The 22,885-nt window shown below is 33.7% G+C and overlaps 1 protein-coding gene across 6 annotated transcripts in view; it reads left to right on the top strand.

The window, feature by feature from the left end:
• Positions 1 to 22,885, top strand: part of LOC143566689 (COP9 signalosome complex subunit 7-like) — a 108,451-nt gene that overhangs the window by 82,157 nt on the left and 3,409 nt on the right. Inside the window, exon 2 of one of the 6 annotated variants that reach the window (XM_077053314.1) lies at positions 22,624 to 22,788. In XM_077053314.1, the coding sequence (XP_076909429.1) occupies positions 22,624 to 22,788 (165 nt within the window). Of the gene's footprint in view, positions 1 to 22,478; positions 22,789 to 22,885 lie in introns of those variants that run through there. The other 5 variants (XM_077053318.1, XM_077053317.1, XM_077053316.1 and 2 more) reach the window with 5 other exon arrangements.

Genomic DNA, 22,885 nt, shown 5'->3' on the forward strand with positions numbered 1-22,885 from the left:
ACTAAAAACACAGTGAAAGTAAATAAAATAATATTTCGTCCCATATTTGGTCCAATTGCAAAGTTCTTAAGTTAACCAAAAACATGAGGTTAACCGTCGGGTGTAACTGTCGGGTGTAACCCTAGCAAGAGTTGGAATATATCGTCGACATCCGGTGTTTACACATGGTCAGTTATATGTGGCTTTATCCCGAGTGAAGAGTAGAGCCGGAGTTAAAATGTTTATCTTAGATAAGGATGGTAAAGTTACAAATAAAAACTACAAATGTGGTTTATAAGGAACTTTTTAGTAATATATGAAGCTGTTATTTTTAATCTATCGAATAATTGTAAAATTCATTTTATTTTTCTTTGAAAGTTATGTTTAATAAAGTTTTAATTTTGATACAGATGTTATTAACAATTGTATATTCTATTATCGTCGCCATATGTATGTATGAATTTAGTTTTTCACTATCGGTTGATTTTACAAAATTTTATTATTTCCACCTGTAGTGTCCACGGATCAATAACCTAGTGTAATATAAAACTTTCTCTCTCTTCTTCATTTTTCACCACTCATACAAGTTGCTAGCTATGTTGTAAACATTAGAAAAACTCTAAAACTTATACATTTGTCTTCTCTTTACACTTGGATCCTTAGTAGTTTTGTTGATGGGGGACATTATCAAAATTTCATGGGGGGCGATTGAAAAAATTCGCATGTACACTTTAAGAATTGAAGATAAAATTTTAAGGTGGACGACCACCCCTTTTGTTACATAGTGGGTCCGCCCTTGGTGGCTTAACTAGTCATATTGTATTGGATTAGAATAACATGAAAAAAAAAAAGAAAAACAGTTTCAACGTTATTTGTAGTTACTTACATAACATCATTCACTCTTTTAAGCTCTGACTTATACCTAAACTCAACCTATTTTCCCTAAATCCATATACAATATGCCATAACTTAAGGGGTTATTTTTCAAAACATACAATGTTGATCACTAACATTCCCTCTACATGGTGCAACCAATGTTATAAAAACCGTTATTTTACTCATGCCGGATCAAGTTCAAAAATGATACAACCGATTAAACCGTAATATATCTCGAGGTTCAACCGGGTTGTATAATTTACCTTAAAATTCCATATAAATACAATTTCAACCCATAATATAACCTAAAAGTACATTAATAAACATCATACTTGAACAAAATATCACACATGAATAATAGTCAAGTCATATAGAAAGTTTGTATTTCGTATACGAAATCAGCCAATTAGAAAAGATGTAAATAAACCAACATTAGATTTGAATTATACAAAATTGGTTAATTAGCAAATCTTTTTTTATCGTGTTTACTCATTTTAAATTTTATCCGCTTTGTTAAAAGTCAATTTTAAAAATAAGGATCGCAAAAAATATCAAAATATTTTGGATTTAAAACCGGTTTGCCGGTTTAAACCAATAATTTAAAAAAAAAAAAAACAGGCATTACGATGTTCTAGCAACTTTTGAAATCCATAATCGGATGTTGAATTTTTCATCTTTTGTTTTTTGACAACTTCATGCTCTCACTATGCGAAATAATGATTTACATATGTGTATACTTTTGAAATCCGCAATTGTAAGCCAATAAGGCCAGCTTGGGGGGGGGGGGGGGAGGGGGTCGTTCGCCCCTGACCTTAACACCACGCTAGGACCAAATTTTTAAAAGTAAAGTGTTTAAACCCAATTACTTATTTGATTTAACCCATTTTTATATTAAAAAATGTGCATTCTTAATGTTTAAGTTCAATTACTTAATTCGTTTGAGCCATTTATATGTATATAAAAATGTACAACCAATTTATTAAAACTATTTTTATTATAGGCTCAAATTTTTTTCTAGCATGAGGCCCAAAATATTTTAATGACTTTCAAGACCCTGGCACCCTGCTGTGCATTTGCCCATATTAGTGCTCCAAAATGATTTTCAATTTGTCTCACTGGGTGGTGGATTAGTGGTTATATCATCAAACTTAACTCGTTAATTATCGCCTAATATGATCACTTGTTATATCATATTATGACATTTTATAAGCCAATAGAACTCATTAAGTTGAATAAGTGGATTTATCATCACATAGCTCACTAGCACCTAGGATGAATTGTTATAAACTGAAATGGTTTGATGCATACAAATGATAGATTTTTCTGTAAAATAATTCATTTAAAAAATTGTTTATTGATTAGAACGCTTTATTTGATTTGCCGAAAATGGTGAATGTTATATATTTATTTATCTTTTATCAATACAAATTATTACCGTCTTAAACCATGAGTGAAAATTATATTGGTCATATGTCAATGATATTGTCAATTTTGATAAGTCAGAAATATTGACCGGTGAATGTGTTGTTGGTAATACATGAGTGAAAGGCCTATCGGAGATTCATTCGTATAGTATTTTCAATGACGAAGCTTATTTTGTTAATAAGTAATTAGAAGGGTATAAAATTTTTCTAAAATTGGTGCTTCCCCATAGATGATTAATCAAATTTAATACAAATAAAAAACAATGTATTATTCTACTATAATACGTTGAAATACTTAATGGACGGTTGGAAGGAAGGAAGGAAGGAGCGAGCAAAATATAAGGGCACTTACCCAAAATGGGTAGTACGTTTGAGAAAAACGTTTGGTCATAAAATGGGTACGTTGAGGTCATAAAATGTGAAACACACTAACAACGTACTAATAAACAATTTATAGTACGTGTAAAATAAGTGCTAGTATACATGTGTCGTCCTAGACGAGAGTTCTGTGGTCTTACTATGTTGTCAGGTCCACACGTATTGTTTACGGAATGTCTTCACACCCCCACCAAACTCTTTTACGTCTTAATGTTTAAATATTCTTAATGTGCAGATGTCAAAACACCATGGAGACAATATTATGTTAATTGGTTGACCATCAATAAACATTTATATTTATTATATAAGTTAAAGTCTTTTTTATATTTTAATAAATAAATGAAAAGGTGACGTCTTTACTTTAGTTTGGAGTTATATTTTATCTCAATGACGCAATTTGGTGTTATATTTTATGCACAAACTAATTTTAAACTCTAAATCAGTTCGGTTTACTCAACAAAAGTCAAAACCGGTTTATAATTGACAGGGCCGGTTTTGAGAAGGGGAAAAAAATTTAGACCGAAGACAAAAAAAATTTTAGCCTCAAGTAAAAGATGCATTTTATTGTGTTTAGACAATTTAATTTTTTAAATGGGTCTAGTTGGTTGTAATTTAAGTTTTGTGAAAAAAATTTGTATAAAAATAGACTTAATGTCTCAAATAAAACTAGAACCCACAACATTTTGATTGAGAATCATACTCCTTTACCACAAAACCAAGCTAGTGTTATATAATTAAGTTTAAACATTAAATATACATATTTTATTTTTCATAAAAATATATATAATAAAAAAATTCAGGCGTAGCGAGGTGCTGGGCCTAAGATCGTCGACCACCCTACCCCCATCTAGGGTCGCCACTGATGATTGGTTTTATAATTGGGTTGAATTCAGTTTTTTGAATTGTTACTATTGGTTTTCGACTGTTTTTCTCTCCCTTTCGGTTTGTTTAACCAGTTTTGGTAGAAAGAATAAAATCCGATTCCGAGCCTACTCTTTAATCGGTTCTGAGCCTATGGTTTCAATGGTTCTAAAATGGTTTCTACATAATTGGTTTCAAACCGATTCAGTATCGGTTAATCGTTCTTTTGCCCACCTCTCGACTCAAATAGCAATTTTTAAGTAACTTGTTAACATCACTAACAATAAATGCAAGGTGATAGTTGGTTAATATAATTCTGAGTGATTTATGTAATTATGTTTGTTTTCTTATTAGATTGTATTAAATTAACGTATTGGAACTAGCTAGGGCTATCAATTTATGGTACGTATATCTTAACATGACAAGACAAGACACGGCACTGGTTTTGACAGGTTTGGATTTGACCTTAACATGTTTCGTGTCTTAAACACGTCGACCTGTTTAAGACATGTTAAAATTTTTGTCCTAACAGGTTAAAGACCACCTGTTAGTAACCTATATAGATTTTTAATTTTAAAAAAATAAATAAATATACACTCCTAAAGTCCTAAACCTAAATAAAAAAATATATTCGACATTTCACTCATGTCTGTCATAAACCGCCATTATATTTTGAATGGATGTTTTGATTTGCTTTTATGGTTTTGTTTCATATATGTTAAGAATTGTGGTTTTTGTTTTAAATATGTTATGGATTACTTATTAATTAAGAGTTTTATGCTTGTTTTTAAAAATTTTTGTTTCATAAACATGTATTATTCATTGTATGTTTAAATTGGTCACTTAACAGGTTTTAACAAGTTAACACGTTACTAAACATGTTCGTGTTCGTGTTTGAAAAAAAAATCACACGAATAGTTATCATGTCGTGTTCGTGTTTAGCCAACAAGTCATTATGTCTTATCGTGTCGTGTCCGACATGTTATGACAGCCCTAATACTAGCAAGAATGGTAAGATTATGTTTTGTTATACAACTTCATCGGTCCACTTGTTATTAATAACTTGTAAACTATCATACAATTAAATAAAATGTTAGGCTAAATGTACCTCTCTCTTCTACTTGCCATATCCTTATCCTGTAGTTTCAATTCATTTTACAATTTTATTTCACATATTAACCCCCTAACATTTTTTTTATTTTATAGTTTCCTTTAAAATATTAAATAAAATTTATTTATAAAAAAATAAAAAATACTTTCTTTGAAAAAATTAAAAATCATTTAAATTATATATCTCTAGCTTTTTTCTTTAATTTTTTTTATAAAATATATAATAAAGAATAATGGTATAATGTCGTTATAAAAACGATAAAAAAAGTATTGTATATTTTTTCCTTAACATACGCCTCTCCCTCCACACCAAGAAAAGATAAAAATCAATACAATATATTTTTTTAGTTAGGTTAGTGTGCATGAGATTAATAACACCTGAAAACATAGTTACACTTGTTGATCAAGTCATATATTATTTAATCTTTATTTATTTATTTATTAATAAATAAACAACTTTTTTTAATGTAAACTATCTCTATAGTTATTTTAAAAAAACACTTTATAAGAAGTTTAAGAAGAAAGAATCGGCTTAAAGGCAAAAACAAAAACAAAGGCAAAAACAAAAACGCTCAAAGGCAAAAAAAACAGAGAGAGAGAAAATTCCAATTTGCCTCCCTGGGATATATCGTCGGGACACGGAATAGCCACTGAAAACGAATTTGCGCATTTTGCACGTCTGTGATATTTTGGCGGGTCAGTCTGTGCCATTCCGTCAGTTGACTGTTGGTATTATAGTAATAATACCAACATATTAAGGGTATTTCAGTAACGTCTTCTAATAAATAAAAATATAATAATAATAGTAATAATAATAATATAATAATAATAATAACAACAACAACAACAAAGGAGCAGCAACATATCATCGGTGATAAAGGAGCAACAGCATCATCATCATCATCATCATCATCATCATCATCATCATCATCATAATAATAATAATAATAATTGACAATTTTCTCTTATTAATTTGATAAAGGAGCAGCAGCTCATCTTCATTAACAGCAGATCATCATCATCACCATCAACTCATCTTCATCATCATCAACCTCAAACATACTTGATTCTCAAACCCTAGATTTCATCACTCAAATCCTCAAATCTCTTAAATCCCACCACTAATCGCTTCAATAATTCTACCACCGCACCCATAAATCATTCCGATCAAAACCCCTAACCTCCGGCACCACGCCGACGCCACGGCAGCCACCGCCGCCATGGATTCCGGGCATCTCGTTTTTCCGGTCATGTGTCTTTTGGTGCTTTTATAACAGATCAAGTGTAACTGTGGAAGGGTATGCCATGTATTGCAATAATCGATCATAACTCAGTCAACACACTGATAGTTTGAGTCGTAATTCAGTTGTTTCAGACTGTCCGGATCAATCGGATACCGAGAGTTTACGCGAGAAACAGTTATTAGAGAACAGTGAGGTGAAATTGTATGTTTCGGGCAGGGGTCGCGTTCGCCGCCGAACCCGACTTTTATTTAGTCGCCACCGTTGTCCAGAACGACCACGGTGGTGGTGGTGTAGGAAATTAGGTTTCCGGTGAGTGGTGCGTGACATAAGATTATTATTATTATTATTATTATTATTATTATTATTATTATTATTATACTTATACCAAACTTAAGAACTCGGGCAGCCATGGATGAAGTTTTGGTTCTCAGATTACTATTATTGTAAAACAAGATTTGAAATTAGAATTGTAGATTTTGAACAAGATTTGAAAAAGCCCCAAATTTAAAAAATAGGGTTCTTGAGATGAACAAGATGATGAAAATGAAGAAGATTCTGGGTTAGGTAATGAAAATTCAAGGTTAGATGATGAAGATGAGATATAGGGGTAAAATGGTCATTTCAACTTTTTTTGGTTAGTGAACGCCAGTCAACTGAAGGGAAAGGCACAGACTGACCCGCTAAAATAACACAGACGTGCAAAATGCGCAAATTCGTTTTCAGTGGCTATTCCGTGTCCCGACGATATATCCCAGGGAGGCAAACTGGAATTTTGCTAGCAAAAAAAATTCTAAAACGCTTATCTAAAACTAAAACGCTCAGCCAAAAAACTAAAACGCTCAAAAACGGTTTTCATGAAAAAAGGTAAAAAGTTGATCGATTAACAATCCAAAACTGTTTTTCGGTGAATTAATGATTAATTGTATATGTGTTGACGATTTCGAGATGTTGGGATGTGATTTCATGGATCGATTTTGTGAATATAGGGTATTCGCGTACCTATTGTACGTTAAGGTATTGTTGTATTCGATCTTTTATCTGGCACACCCCAACTTACGGCGGAAATGCCGGGGCGCGAACTGATCATTGTCACAGCTCACAAGGTTACTATCATGCAACATTATAAGTTTCGATATCTATTTAATAATTTCAAACAAAACAGTTATTCATTACAATATCTCAAAACAAACACAAAGTGAAATTATAATATTAATTGTCTCATTGAATTTCTTCTAGCATAAGTCCTTAAACGATCTTCTAACTTCAACTACATCATACGATGACCTGCATATGGGTTGAAAATAAAATAGTTTTGTCAACACAAGGTTGAGTGAGTAAAACACCAGATTTTCATGATTATATAATAATAAATAAGATAGCAAACTGTGTCAAGTGAGATAGGCAATTTAACCATAGCACATAAACAAATCAAACAAACCATAAAGAAAGGGCTAAACCGCTGCCATGCGAATGGGCATTGGTTACCAAAAATGAGGTGTTGGTGAAACCATTGTCAATGCGTCGGACGCCGGCCACTACGACGGTCGTATGATCATACTAGACTGAGATTATGTTGGACCTCTCCGAATGCGATTCACATAAAGCATATAAGCACATAACAAGTAAGTTATAAATTGTTAAACACAAGTGACAACAGTTGCAAGTTGAGTAATATATAGTAATAAAATAAATAGAACGCATGTGTCCCCAAAACGATTAAAAATGAGTTAAAAGGGGGAGTGAGAGACTCACCTGATCAGATGAAAGAATTATAAATAATGATGTGAGAATGATGAACCCTTCGGGATTTACCGTCAAGGATTCCAGAAAAGATCGTGTATTGATGGTGAATGGCCAATACATAGCCGCGGCTGTTCTTGAGCTCGTTGGAGGGCTGGACGGAGACTATGAGTGTAATTGATTAAGGTTTCAGGGTCGATGGTTCTGGATGATGGTGTAGACAAATTTAATTGGATTATAATTCACTGTATGTAGTATTATCCCTCAAAGGGTTTAGACGGGCCGTTCATATATCAATCCGTATCTGATTTATCGCGTTTTCCAAATTAATAATGACGGTGTGATCATAATGCGAGTATAAACGATTTTCAACAATAAATTCCGTTAAGGCGATAATTACGGTGCACGTAATCATACGGGTAAATCGGGTTCGCAATATGGGTCAACGGGTTTGGGTTGGATAATGGGTAACTAGGTTATTTGTTTATAATCTGCAGAAATTGCACTTTAGACCCTCGAGATTTGGGTTGGGATTACTTTGAGGTTAAAGTTTGGTTTAAGGTTAAAAGTGTATATTTTCCAAAGTAATTTATATACAATAAACATTTATAACTAGAAATATAATTACTCAATAAACGTGATATTTTTTATTGGTAAAATTTTCCGGACACAAAACGGGTCGGGTAATATGATTTGGAAAAACCGAGTTGTTACATTATCTCTCTCTCTCTCTCTCTCTCTATATATATATATATATATATATATATATATATATATAATTTTTTTAAAATAATAGGAAAAACAAATTTTGAACTAATGATGGTAAAATATAACATATGGCAAAAGGTAGAACAAAAATATTTAGATTGTATTAATGTGAAATTCGAAAGAGGAGGTAGGTTTAGTAAAAATAGTTGGGAGGGGAATACGTTTAACAATACCCTTAAATAAATTGTATTATAGAAAGTATGGGCATAAATAAAACGAACCAAATGTTGTTCATGTTTGTCCGTCAAACGTTTATTAGATAAATGAATGGTTTTATCTACCGTCAGTTGTTTGCTACCAATGACCTACTGGTCTAGTGATATGTTTTCGTCTAAATATGAGGTTGTTGGTTCAAATTCTTGCATACTATAGGTATATTTGGAACTTTGGTATTTAAAAAGGTTTATTGGATTTAAAAATTCACAACTATTGCCAAGTGGTCATCAACAGTCCATACAAATGAAATGTTCAGTGACAGTTAGCATATTTTCTCCCAATGATCTTATACTAATGGATACTTAATGACGTTAGTTATTTGATAATGTGGCATGCTTGCTTGTCAAAAATATGCTTACGTGTCATAATGCACCACCATCGCCATCACTGCCACCACCACCATTTCTGATGACCACCAGTACCTCCGGCCACCACCTCGTAACCAATCAACCCCCAAGGTTGTGCGATACGAACGGCGGCAAACCATGGCATCAACAACATCGGTTGTGGTGGAACAATCCTAGTGGTGGTTAATGGTAGAAGCATGCGATACTAAAGATGAGTCGCCAAAGGGAAACGACGATTGCTACATTTTTTGATTTTCTACCAACCTATGTATGATGGCGGCTAGGTTTCTGCCCTTACCAAGAGGTCACGCGTTATGATTCAGGGTGTAGCGACTGCTCATGGTTCCAACTAGATGTCAAAGGAGAGTGTTGGGGTGGATTGGGAGCGTACTATACATCTTCGGCGCAAAGAGCGTTTTCCGACAACCCGGTTCACTTTTTGGCAATAACGGTTTTTTGAGGAGGTTGTCAAGCAATAACTTCAAACTTAGTTTTGTATGACTTGTCTATGGGTAGATTGGCCACATTTAAGGTGAATACCGACAATGGAGGTAGGATTGTATTACTTCACAAGATTTTCAGCTAGAATAGCGATGGTTGGGGTTTGGTTTGAAAGCTTCAAATTGCAGGTTTGAAGCTTCAAGTTCGAGTGTTTACTGGTTATGATGTGGTGGTGGCAGTGCTGATGGCGGTGTCTGACATGTTGGTGTTGGCGATGGTGGTGGTGCAATCTACAACATAGCACGATATTGCCACATATTCGTCACATAAGCACATTTTTGACAGACAAACATGCCACATCATCAAAAGACGAACAACGTTAGGATTTCGTTAGTATAAGAACGTTAGATAAAATTATATGTTAAAAGGTGGGACTCTTAGTGATCATTTCGTTAGTTAGGATTATTTAAATGCTATAAACGTTTTCTTATTAGTAAAATTTTACATTTATCTTGTGTTTGCAAGAATTTAAACTTACAATCTTACATTTACAAATTGAAACAACATGCCGCTAGAATAGTAGGCAATAGATAGCAAAAATAGACGGTAGAATAGGCACACTTACAAACTTTTCACTTCCATAATCATTTGATACGAAGCCTTTAATTTTATTTATGCCTCTTTTGTTCTTAAAAATATTATTATTCTCTTAATTTATAAACATACAATTTCAACTAAACATGCGCATTAACAGTTGTAACTCATGCATAAAAAGTGTTCTGCTGCATCATTCATTGTATTGTACTTTGTTGTTATTATTGGAGCACAAAATCCACTCTCACACCACCTTCTCCACTCATCTCCAAAATCAACCATCTTGAACATCCTTCTGACACAAGAAATCGTTTCCACTTCACCTTCTACCATCATCTTCACCTACTGTTGCTGGGTTCAATTTCGGAAGCGTTGGTGGCAGTGGTTGAAATTGAGTAAACTTAGGCAGGAGTATACATGTGCAGGCATCACTTTTGAGTAATTCATAATATTTATGTATGCAGGTTTGCCTCATCCTTTTGAAATTTTCAAATTTAATGGCTCATTATTGTGGACGTTTAATACTACGTAGCTAAGTTATTGTTTATGACTAGATTTTTATGTTACTGCTATGTAATTTGGTTTTGTTTTTGGTGTTGCCTTCATATTTTCATTAATTTGTTCATTCATAATTCTCATGTAGATGAACACAATGATGGTCAAGGTGAAAACATGGTAGATGCAAAAGGGAAATGAGACTCATCAAAAGTCACATGCCTTGACATAAGTTTTCCTGTTTCAAGTTTGTCACAACGATATCCCCAAAAATTGGCCAAATACACGAGAAATAAATATGAAGAAGAGTTTTGTTTATTACAAACTTGGTAACTTATGCTCCAGGATTGGGTTCGTTTGGCCATTGAATGTCTTGATGGAAGTGAAAGTTTATTAATTGTTCATTGATAATTTCTTAATAATATTGTGCAGGTTGATGGTCTCGATGTGTTTGCTGTCAAACGAGCATGCAAATTTGCGAAGGAACATATTTGGCCATTTAGATTTCTGTAAAGCAGGTAAGAAATTTATTTTATATTGTACTACATGTAATTCTGGGTGTGCATGATTCGGTTCGGTTCAGCCATTAGCTTCAACTGAATTAAACAATAAGTTTTCGGTTAATCGTTTCGGTAATTTGGTTAATTTGTCGATATTTGATTTGGTTCGGTTAGTTACCAAAATCAAACTTGGGCTACAATTTCTATAAAGTTGTTTGCACTTCATAGGTTATAAATTGATTGCACACATAATGAACTTGATATGGGGAGCTAAAGGCTATGGATTCAATTTATCCATAAGATAATTATTATCTACTTATGTTGACTTACATTTTATCTCTTAAGCTCTACAAAGTTTACATTACTAATGAAAAAAACCCTTTTAAAGGCTGGAGTTGTAGCAGAAAAACCTAGCATACTAATAAACTTAGTGTCACTAGCCCAGATTAAACGCACGATATATATACGCTATATATCAGTTTATAAATATAAAATATTTTGAAAAATCTTACGGTTAGGCCCGGTTTTATACGGTTGGTATTCGATATTAACTGTAACCAAACCGTTCCTACCGTTTCGAATTCTTGAAACCGATTGACCTAGAGTTGGAAAAGTCAACCGTTGAACGGGTTCATGGTCACAAACTGGACCTTGACCATCCCTAATAAAAACTATAAATATATAATAATATGAATGCTTCAGTTTGGCTGGGCTAACTTCAGTTAACCGAGGGTACAAAGAAAACGATAACTGAATTTTAGTTAATTGTGGTTCAGTTTTGTCGGTTTTTAGTTCGGTTTCGGTTAACGTTTGGTTATTGCTAACCTATATATGTAATAAGAATATCATGGTGTAGCCGAGAATAAGACCTTCAACAACCCTTGAAGTATTCATAGAAATCAAAATTTTAATTTATTTTTACAAATGAAGATTAGGTGCCATTAGCATTACAGTTTGGTGATGTTAAATGACATAGGTATGAATTATTTGCAGGCAAGGGAGAGCTGAAGGTATATGACGTAACGGTTGAAGGCTTACATACACTGATATGATATGAACACAGCTATATATTACAAAAAAAGATTGAAGGCTTTATGAGGTATTATGGAGGTGAGGCTATGGCATGAAGATTACTGCACTAATTGTTTCATCTCCATGTGTGTTTTGATGTGTATTAAACTTCATGCCTATCCAGGATCAAAGAAGCGGAGGGCGAAATGGTTTTTGGCAACACCATAACAACAGGTTCAGCATGTTGTGGCAGGAGATAACAAACCTCTCCTTTTGGTGGTATCAAAGGGTCTTAAATATCAAACGTAACAATCTTTCGTAATTTATAATTGTCCCTTTTGTAGTTAGTTAAGAGGCCCTCAAGTATGATGTTAGGAAGGGCTATAAGGTCGCGACATAATTATTTATTATGCAAGTCATTGACGTGTAAACTACATTCGTTAATAGTTACCAATACCGCGCCGCATCGCGTCGGGTGGTCCCACCAGTATAATACAAGAAGAGGAGATGGTAACATTATTAAAGGTTTCTAGCTTAATGTTATCAAAATGTATTATAAAACTTTGTATTTATAAATAGTAAAGGTTTAAATCTTATTGGCAATGGAAAAAAAAGCTGAATATATATAAATTTATGAATATGAGCATCCACATTATAAACATCCAACGTTTATATGTATTATTACTAAGAGTGAATAAATAAAGATAAAATTAAGGATACGACACATCAACCATTGGGTTGTCGGTTTCAAACAAGATTTTCAAAACCAAGTTTTATAACTTGTGTGTTTTATATGAGGGGCCTTGGACTATTGAGGTCTATATTCTAGACAATATGTTAGTTATTTATCGGCTTCAAGGAGACAAATAACATAAAAACTGTTGGTTTATTGAAAAATCCAAAGTTTTTTTATAGGAAGTTACAAAGTTTTGTTGACAATTTTATAACAATACACAAGAACGTGCTACATGAGAACAAAGACAAAGACAGTGTAGTTGAAAGAGGACCATGATAGTAATTTTAGATTGTTTCTTTGCCTTTAAATAAATGTATCCCATTGTATATAGGGAAATTTGATTGTAATAGTATGACTTTAATTAAGAAATATACCACAATAGTCATAACTTTTAATATATTTTGTTTCACCGAGTTTTTTATAAACAGAGTTTAGTCCTGTTAAATTTTGATAACTTGGTTGTTTTTGTGAATGCTTACGTGGAATATGGGACTCAAGGCGGGCTTTGAAGGAGGCCTGGGTGGTCGATGACCCCGGCCCGATCACCCCGGTAGGTTCGACTTTTTTTATTATATATATATATATATTAACAAATATATGTATTCTTAATGAATATGTTGTATTAGGATAGGACTCATCTAACAAAATATAAAACACATTAATTAATAAAATAGAAACCACCTCATTTTATCTCCATCTTAATCCCATCTTCATCTTAATTCAATACTAGTTGAGTGCCCGCACAATGCAGCGGGGTGTGCACGCAACTTGACATTGAATGTATAGTATGTGTCAGTACATACGTCATCTGATGACAGTGTGCACGAAGTCCGAAATTTGACACGTAACTCGTGCGTTGCCAGTTGCGTGTAATCGAATATTGAACACGCGTAACCGGCCCCGGAACGCATGTTACTGACATTAAAACATGGTTAACCAACACCACACATGTAATTCATAACGATTACCGGTGCAGGGCGCTATGTTGAGCGCTTACCAAAATTTGGTTATATGCGTTACGTGGTGCTGAACACGCGTTTATCGGCCCCGGTACATGTAAACAACGACATTTACGTAATCAGTGGCAAAAAATAAGAAGCAAACCCAAAATATACAGTGGTTTCAAATAAATCACTTTTATAAACCAACCCGTTTTGGCACTAAACCCGTTCCGACTTGACATCGGTCTGACCTGGCCCCTATCTACTCGAACCCGAACCAAATTAACCATTTTTATTGTATCGACTTGTTCTGACCCTAATCCACTTTTACAAATGACCCAAGCTCACTCGACTCGATCTGTTACCAGTTCTACACGGTAATCGCGTAACATGTTAACTTTTTAAAACTAAAAAACTATAGCAATATCATACTCAAGTAGGGATGGCAACGGGGCGGTTTCGGGGCGGGGAATGCCAATCCCATACCCGCCCCGGTTTATAAAACTCATTACCAAAACCGTCTAAAAACCCGCGGGGACTAAACGGGGAATCCCCATCGGGGATTCGGGGAAAACCGCGGGTATTCGGGGAACCCGTCTAGCATAAATGGTTTTTAAACGGGCTAAATTCCCCGTGGGGATCCCCATTTAACCGTCGGGTTCACCGTTTAAAACCCGATTGTAAGAAAATGATACAAAATTACAATACAATATTAATACACAAAAAGTTCAATATCCAAACACATTACACATACAAAAGACATTATTAATACATAAAAATGTTTATTTCTCCCATCACAACGGAAATTAACTTCATGATTGATCCTTCTTACACGTCCATACCGCACCCATTCAACCATTCAAACACTTGTCACGCCGGATTGCTATGATAATCAAACATTAACATATTAATTGGAAACTATATAAGAATCAATGTTAAACCATATTAAAATGTAAACGATAAACCATATATATATGTATTACCTCAATACCATCGTCACAATCATATTCAATAGTTTGGCAATATGCCTCGGATTCTTCTGAACAAGTTGCTATATTCATATCACAAAAGTCAAAAGTTTATATAGTAGCTAAGTTAAAAATAAAAAATAAAATGTTTGTTTACCTTTGATTTCATTCAACAACCAACTTTGGGCGCACATTAACGCTTCCAATGTTTTTGGATGAAGACGGCTACGGCTACAATGGATTGGGAAAGTAGGAAAAAGGTTTTAATTTTTAAACGGGTATATTGGGAAAATAAATAATAAATAATATATTATATATAAATATAAAAATTATATTTAATTAAACGGGTTTTAAACGGGTATACGGGGCGGGTATACGGGGCGGGTACAGGCTATACCATACCCGCCCCGAACCCGATTAACTTAAACGGGGAAAACCCGAACCCGGACCCGTCCCCGATTAAGTGTCCCCGAACCCGCCCCGTTCGGGGCGGGTTTCGGTTTTCCCCATCGGGTTTGGGTTTTTTTGCCATCCCTATACTCAAGTTAAAGAGAATAAAATACTCGTTTTTATGATGTATTTATTTTAAGAAAAATATTAATATGTGAAAAGATATGGCCGTTAAAAAGTCGAGGGGTAGTTGGTTTTGAATTAGGGGGCATATGTGTAACTATTATCTAAATTTACAAAAAAATAGTGAAGTTGAGGGACCAAACTTGTAAGTATATTTTAAAGAAATGAAAAGACTTAATTATCCTTAATTTTTATATTTTTGATGCATTATGTGTTGTACATAAAGCATTTCTTAAAATTTAAGAGGTCCCTCACTCATGTTTTATATATAGTATAGATATGTCCCTTGCTGACAATAGCAAAAGTAAACGGAAACTCATCGGCACAGTCCCTTACTCTGGCAACTCCAATCGTCTTGACAACCCCAAACAACTCCGTATTAGCTTAACAATCTAGAGAGAATGATCTTTGTTTAATTGATTTTATGAAATTTACATGTTTTAATGTATATAGTACGATACTTGATGCCTTCATTTTAAGTAATAATATTTTTTAAAGGGTAAAATTATCTTTTGAAATCACTAATTATTAGTATACATTATTTAATAGATATTTATTTCACTACGTTGAGTACATTTAATATTATTTAAATAATAATAATACCGGATATAATAGTGTTTAAGGTATCGCATAGATTGGTTTTAGCATCACTCTTATGAACTCGTCGCGAAGCACAAGCCACCCAGTAGTACACACACACAAATATATATATATATATATATATGTTGTTGAGTATATTTAATATTATTTAAATAATAATAATACCGGATATAATAGTGTTTAAGGTATCGGATAGATTGGTTTTAGCATCACTCTTATGAACTCGTCGCGAAACACAAGCCACCCAGTAGTACACACATATATATATATATATCACATATACTTATAATCATCAATTTTATGTAAAAATTACTTTTGTATCCTAATATGTAGTATAATATAGTTTCTGTGTGAGTTACCCAAAGACATCAAAAAAACGGGGAGGTTTTGGGTTCAGTTCTCACATATAACAAAATAAGGGTTATAGGTTGGGTCAAAAGGTTCCCTCATCTAAGATGGGTTTCTTCTTGAGGCGGTTTTCAAATTGGGGTACTAGCTTCCCATCAGGAATGTATTAGCCGAGAGCCTTAAGATTTCTTACTCAAATAATGAACATGATCAGGTGGAACAGTGACTTGTTATCATTTATCCAAATTGCCGTTATAAAGGATTAAAAAGTTGAAACGAGTGTAGTTGTGGTGGACCGATAGACGGTGCATGATTTGTGTGTAGGGGACTAGGGGAACAACACTTAGGGGGTGTTTGGCCTAGTTTTTTTTACCAAAGCTTATAGCTTTTTTAGCTTTTTTTTATAAAATAAGCTTCATTTGGTGTTTGGTTTAGCTTTTTTAGCTTAGGCTTATAAGCTTATATAAGCTAATTTGTAGAAGCTTATTTGAAGATGGTTATTTAGCTATTTGAAGAAGCTTATTTGTTTAAAGGGGTAAATTACTCATTTGCCTTCAAATGATAATGGATTAATAATATTGAAGTAACTTATTACTATAACAAATTAAAAATGATGGATTTAACAACTTATTAAGATGTATAATCAACTTGTAGAATATAAGCTAATCCAAACACTTAAAATGGGCTTATCAAATGATATAAAATAAGCTATAAGCTTCAAAAAGATATAAGCATAGGCAAAAAAATATAAGCTAGGCCAAACACCGTCTTAGTGTATGTTTGCCTTTTCGAAATTAAAGTATGGTAACTTCACATTTATTTGCACAAAATTGTCATTTCTTATGTAAAATAATAATAATAAATTTTTGTTGTTACATTTAAACTTCAATTACTAATTTTACTTTTGTTTTGTAATATGAATGCAATCAAGTACACTTATCCTTTTCTAATAATTTCAGGATGAATAGTATGTAGTTATATTTATTTTTATAAAGCTTAACAATTTAATAATACCTAATGTCGAATTTAACAATATCTAAAGTCGATAAGAATAAGAGATTATGCACACGATTGGTATCAGCTTAATATGATGACCATTAACATGTATGGGGCGCATCGCATCAACTTGTGATCAACCATCTATAAATTAATATTACAAGCAAAAAATCTATAAAAGTTGTTTTAAATAATGCTTTAAAGGACATTTTCAAATTAAATAGATTTCATGAACTCAAATCTCAAAAATATGAACAAACGATGCATGATTGATTGGAAGTATAAATGGAACATCATCATTACCAATTTAACAAACTTTTTTTAGGTACTATGATAGAAATAAGGTGTCCTCAATATATGATGTGAATCAGGTATTTTGGTGGTTTTCTATTTGTCACTAGTACCGTAAGATCGTGTGTTGTTGAGAAGAAGATGATGACCCCCTTTCTCAACTTGGATGCATTGGATTAGGCTGGGTTGCATACAATGGCGTTCCCCTTATGTCGTTACTACGGTGGCCCCCAATGGGGTTCTGCCCTATTTTGGAACTGATTTGGAAAATAACACCCCTTTTGACGCCCATTTGAAGACCACAACACTCAGCTTAGGTGACATTTACATTGGCAGTCTTTTTTTTTCTTTTTTTCTAAATAAACACTTTTCTTATAACGATTTTAAGTTAAGTGCTTTTACAGAAAGAAAAAAAGACAACACATAGTAAAATATTGTATACTTTATAGTTCTATAGTAACCACGAGAACTGTAAAATTTATCTTTTAGATGTTTTATAAGTTTTCACTAAATTATGTTATTTTTTAAGTTTTTAAAGAAAACATCATTCGTGATTTTTTTTATGATTACCTAAATAACACATTGATTAATTTACATTGAAATATAAGGAAAAAAGGCACTAAGATACACCATTAGTAACAAGCGGCACCGTTAGCTCCTTCAATCGTAATTAACTACAAGTCCAGTCGAGTTTGAAGTATGCTTGTGAACGGGATATGGAAAAGAGAAATACATGTAGTGTTTTCTTTTGACAAAAAATTAATACTCAATTGAAATTAATTAAAATAAAATAAAGCACACTTGACAATGAATAATAAGTTTGAATTCCTGTGGATTCAAATAAGAATTCAGAAAGAAACCTACGTGTAGTGTAGATTCTTTGATTTTTCTTTGGAGATTTTCAATGGAGGTTGGTATCACTTCCGACTCGTTTTGGAGGTTTGGGTTTATGTTCAGCTTCAGACGTTTCTACTTATGCGTTTGTGGCCTCGGGGCGCAATCTTGGGAATTACAAGACCACATTCTTCGAGGTTGTGGTATTGATGGGTTTGACTCCGATTATGGGAGTGCGATAGATCGGTTGCACATTTCACTTCCCGATTTTAACATTAGCGGTTTCTCTAATAAAGACACCGTCCCCCCCAAAGCCCAACATGCTTTGGCGAGTGCCCTTTATAGTGGAATCATCAAGAGTTTGGAAATGAAGTTTGATTTATCCCCTCGTCAGAAAGCGGTGTTTGAGTGTCTTCGGGCTCCTCGGGCTCAAGATTTCTTAAGTGTTCTCCCTATTGAAGGATTGGGCCAACATATGTCGGCTTTGGAGTACCGGGCCATCCTGAAGTATCGGTTAATGATCCCTTTGTTTCCGGTAGATGAGCCGTGCCCGGTTTGCCGTAAGGTTTGTTTGGATTCTTTTGGCGAGCATGCGGTTCACTGCAAAGAGTTGCCTGAGTTTAAGTACAGGCATGATTTGGTGAGGGATGTTCTATGCGATGTTCTTAAACGAGCCGGAATTTCGGCTAAAAAGGAAGCCCCTGTAAACTTTCTTACGGATCCTCAAGAAGGAAGATCTACATTACGACCGGCCGATATACTTGTTTTTGGGTGGGTAGGGGGAAAACACGCTTGTGTCGACCTCACAGGAGTGTCCCCTCTTATTGGGATTAGGGACACTGGATTTGTAGCAGGCCAGACAGCATTGAAAGCGGCATCGGGCAACACGTGTTTATCCCCTTCGCCTAAACACGAGAGAGCTTGTTTGGAGAATCAACACGTGTTTATCCCCTTCGCCTTTGACACTTTTGGTTTCTTAGCTCCGGATGCCGTGGACCTTTTGAATAAGGTTCAGAAAGTTGTGTATAGTAAAGTATCAGCCCATAAGAATCAAAACTTTGTTTTTAGTCGGATTGGGTTTGCTATCCAAAAAAGGGGTTGCGGCGCAGCTTGTTGTCCGCTTACCTGCCACTTCATTGTAAATCATTTGGATGTTTCTATGAAATATATAAGGAGCCAACAAGAAAATTTGGGTTGACTTTGAATAAAGTATAAAAGGCCTTAAAAGAAACCCAAAAAAATGTCAATTTTTTCAACGCCTAAAGGTCACACTCTCAATTCAAGATTACGAAACTACAATTTCATTTTGTATTTGGAAAAAAATACCACACTGGTCGGTGTTTTCATTTCACAGCATATTATTTATTACTGCGCGACCCGGTTTTTAAATCCGCATCAACCGATACGAAATGTAAGGGTGTATGTGGTACGGTTTGGTTTGGTTTTTGGTTAAAACCAAACCGAAAACCGTTCGGTTTCGATTTTTTCGGTTTTCATTTTGGTTTCGGTTTAATTTCGATTTTATCGGCTTTTGCAATTTAATCTTGAAAAGTTTAGGTCAAAATAAAGTTTTCAAAAAATAATTAATTTAGGTATAAATAATTATGTTAATTGTAAAATAATAAACTAAGATTTTACCAACAATATTTAAGTTACATGTTTATTAAATTTTTATAAATTACTTAATATAAAATATAAAATATAAAATAACAAATATTTAGGAATTCGGTTCGGTTCGGTTTTTCGGTTTTTATTATATGCAAAACCAAAACCAAAATCGAACCGTCGGTTTTTGTTTCGATTCGGTTTTTTCGGTTCCGGATCGTTTTTTTGGTTTCCTGCACACCCCTAACGAAAAGTGAAGTCACTAGACTATAAGACGATTGTTTCGATCTTCGTTCTCAGGCTGTTTGTTATGGGGCTTCAACCAAGGTGCTAATGGGGATACCACTGCCAACATAATCACGAACACCGAAACGCGAGCGAAGGGGCTTCTAATCGGCTAGTGACACGATTTTGGAGCGTTGAAATGTTGGATTTTGTGTGTTGGTCAAAGTGACCGTTAATAAATTAAAAAAGTTCAAACTAAATTCTATAAATACCAAGTACTATTTAATATTTACCCACCTCCTCAAGACGTAGATTTAAGGTTAAGGACTTGTAAGTGAAGAGGTTAATTAGAGTCTAAATCGGCCCAATGCTTAAACTTGAACCCATGAAACTTAATTTAGTATATGATCTTGGGCTATGAAATTTGTGCTTTAAACTTGGAACATAATTTAACAACTTTGAAGTTTGAATATAGAATTTAACAAATTTGAGCCCAATATATCCACTCCGTTTAGAATGCACGAAATTATTTTATTTTTTTACGTTTTATTTTTGTTTTTAAAACTGCAAAACTAAGCCTACTTACAAATTATTATACCTTTTTCGATGATGACGGGGCTTAAACCCTCACTAAGTGGAAAGACAAAATCTTATCTAACATCTTAATACCACTAGAATAAAAATCTATAAATCTATGGATCCATAAGAGGTAGAGATTTTATTTATTGAGTTAAGATAAAATAACCATTTTATAAAAAATAAATAAAAAAGAGTAACAAAAGTGTTGAAAGCTTTTTTTTAGTAGAAATAACGAAATTTGTGACAAATACAAAAAAAATGAAAAGTGTAATTTTCACTTAATTGCAAAATACGAAAGAATCCGGAGGGTTTATATTTATTTTTTTTATGAAATAACTAACTAACCACTTCTCTGGTTTATAATAAAGAAAACTAATTTGAACATTAATTAATAAAAATAATTGCATACACAAATGGTAAATTTATACAATAGTAGTGAAGAAACATGGAATGGATCAGGGTCGGATCCATGTCCAAGTTCCCCGGTCTTCAATATGAACGAACCACCGCCTTGATCTTCTTTCCGTTTGTTCAGATCTGCCATATAAAAGTTGGGGTGTGAAGGTGACTGCTAAGAGAATGAACTCTTGTTTACAGACACAAAAATATATGGGAGCCCAATGGTCCAAGAGAAGGTCCTTTCAATGAATGATAAAGACTCTTTATATAGGGACTCCATGACTACCATCATGAACCCTAACCTTTATTGGGCCAGACCCGGTTAGGGGTTACCTCCACAAACCCCCAGCCCAATGAGCCTAATTAGTAGACAATAATAATAATGTAATAAACATAATATATTATGTAATAAATAAAAGGTCGTACCGGGTTTGACGTACCCTACACCTACAAGTAGGATTCGTTGGTGGTAGGGATTAGTGTTTTCGATACCGAATCAATATCAAGTATTGAGTTTTCGATATTGGTAGGGTTTGATACAATGCTGGTATATTCCGAATTTTGCATGAAATTCCGGTATCGGTATAAAACTGAACATTTCGATACCGAAACCGACATCAAATATTTTTGAATTTTGAAATCAGAATTTTCAGGATCGATATCAGTACCATCCCGAGCTCATCCTTAGTGACAGCTCAAAATAATAATAATAATAATAATAATAATAATAATAATAATAATAATAATAGGGATGAGCTTGGAACGGTACCTGTATTCGTACCCGTACATGTACCCGATTGTACCAGTACCAAAAATCCATAAAAACATGTACAATACTCGTACCAAAGTTTTCGGTATGGTACGGGTACGGTATTTCGGTACGGTACCCGTTTTTGTACCACTTTAATTTTTAATTCCAAATCTTCAACGATCTTGAAACCGACACCAGTACGAGTAACAAAAAAATTGAATCAGTCCAAGTATCGGTACTTGCACATGTACGTGACGGGTACCAAATTAGTACAAGGACCAAATTGGTCGCCGATTTAACGATAAAATAGTATTGTAGAAACTTAATTCGGTTGCCGACTTTAAGTGATTTGTTTGTTGGTTCAAGTCTTGAATGTTATATTATTTAATATTAAAGAAACATTTGGTAATTGTTCAATAATAACACGGTTGGAGAATTTATTTTATATATTAAATATGAAAAATCTCATTTAAACCCATATATATACCAAACATACTTGTACCTGTACCAAAATTCAACAAAAATAAGTACCAATACCCGTATCAAATAAGCTAAATAGATACGAGGACAAGGGCGTGTAAGGGGTACGGTTTGGGTATTTGGTACAAAATGCCATGAATCACACATACAAATGGAGAAAAGTCCTTTTTTCTTTTCTCAAAACCTCTTAAAATAAAATCCCTGATGCTGATTTCAAACCCTAATTTTATAAAACTCTGAATTCTCTCTCTATAATAATAACAACTTGTATTCATCTGATTCATTGTTTGTTTGATATATTCGTTCATTCAATATGGACATCGAGCAAAAGCAAGAAGAAATCATCCAACACTTCGTCACTAAAGCTTCCAATTCCAATGCCAGTGCTTCATCTCTCGCTACCGTCATCACTGACGCCACTTCGCATCCTTCACTCTTCGCCTTCTCAGAGATTCTTTCCGTTCCAAACGTTATCGAGGTTGTTAAGTTAGCTTGAATATTATAGTTATTGTTTTGCACAAATATATATATACAAGTTGCTTTAATGTGATTTGATTTGGACTTATTTAGTTGTT

This window comes from Bidens hawaiensis, unplaced genomic scaffold, assembly GCF_021521415.1.
Source record: "Bidens hawaiensis isolate Kalapana, Puna unplaced genomic scaffold, B.hawaiensis_p1.1 tig00023037_1, whole genome shotgun sequence".
NCBI classification, from domain to species: Eukaryota; Viridiplantae; Streptophyta; class Magnoliopsida; order Asterales; family Asteraceae; genus Bidens; species Bidens hawaiensis.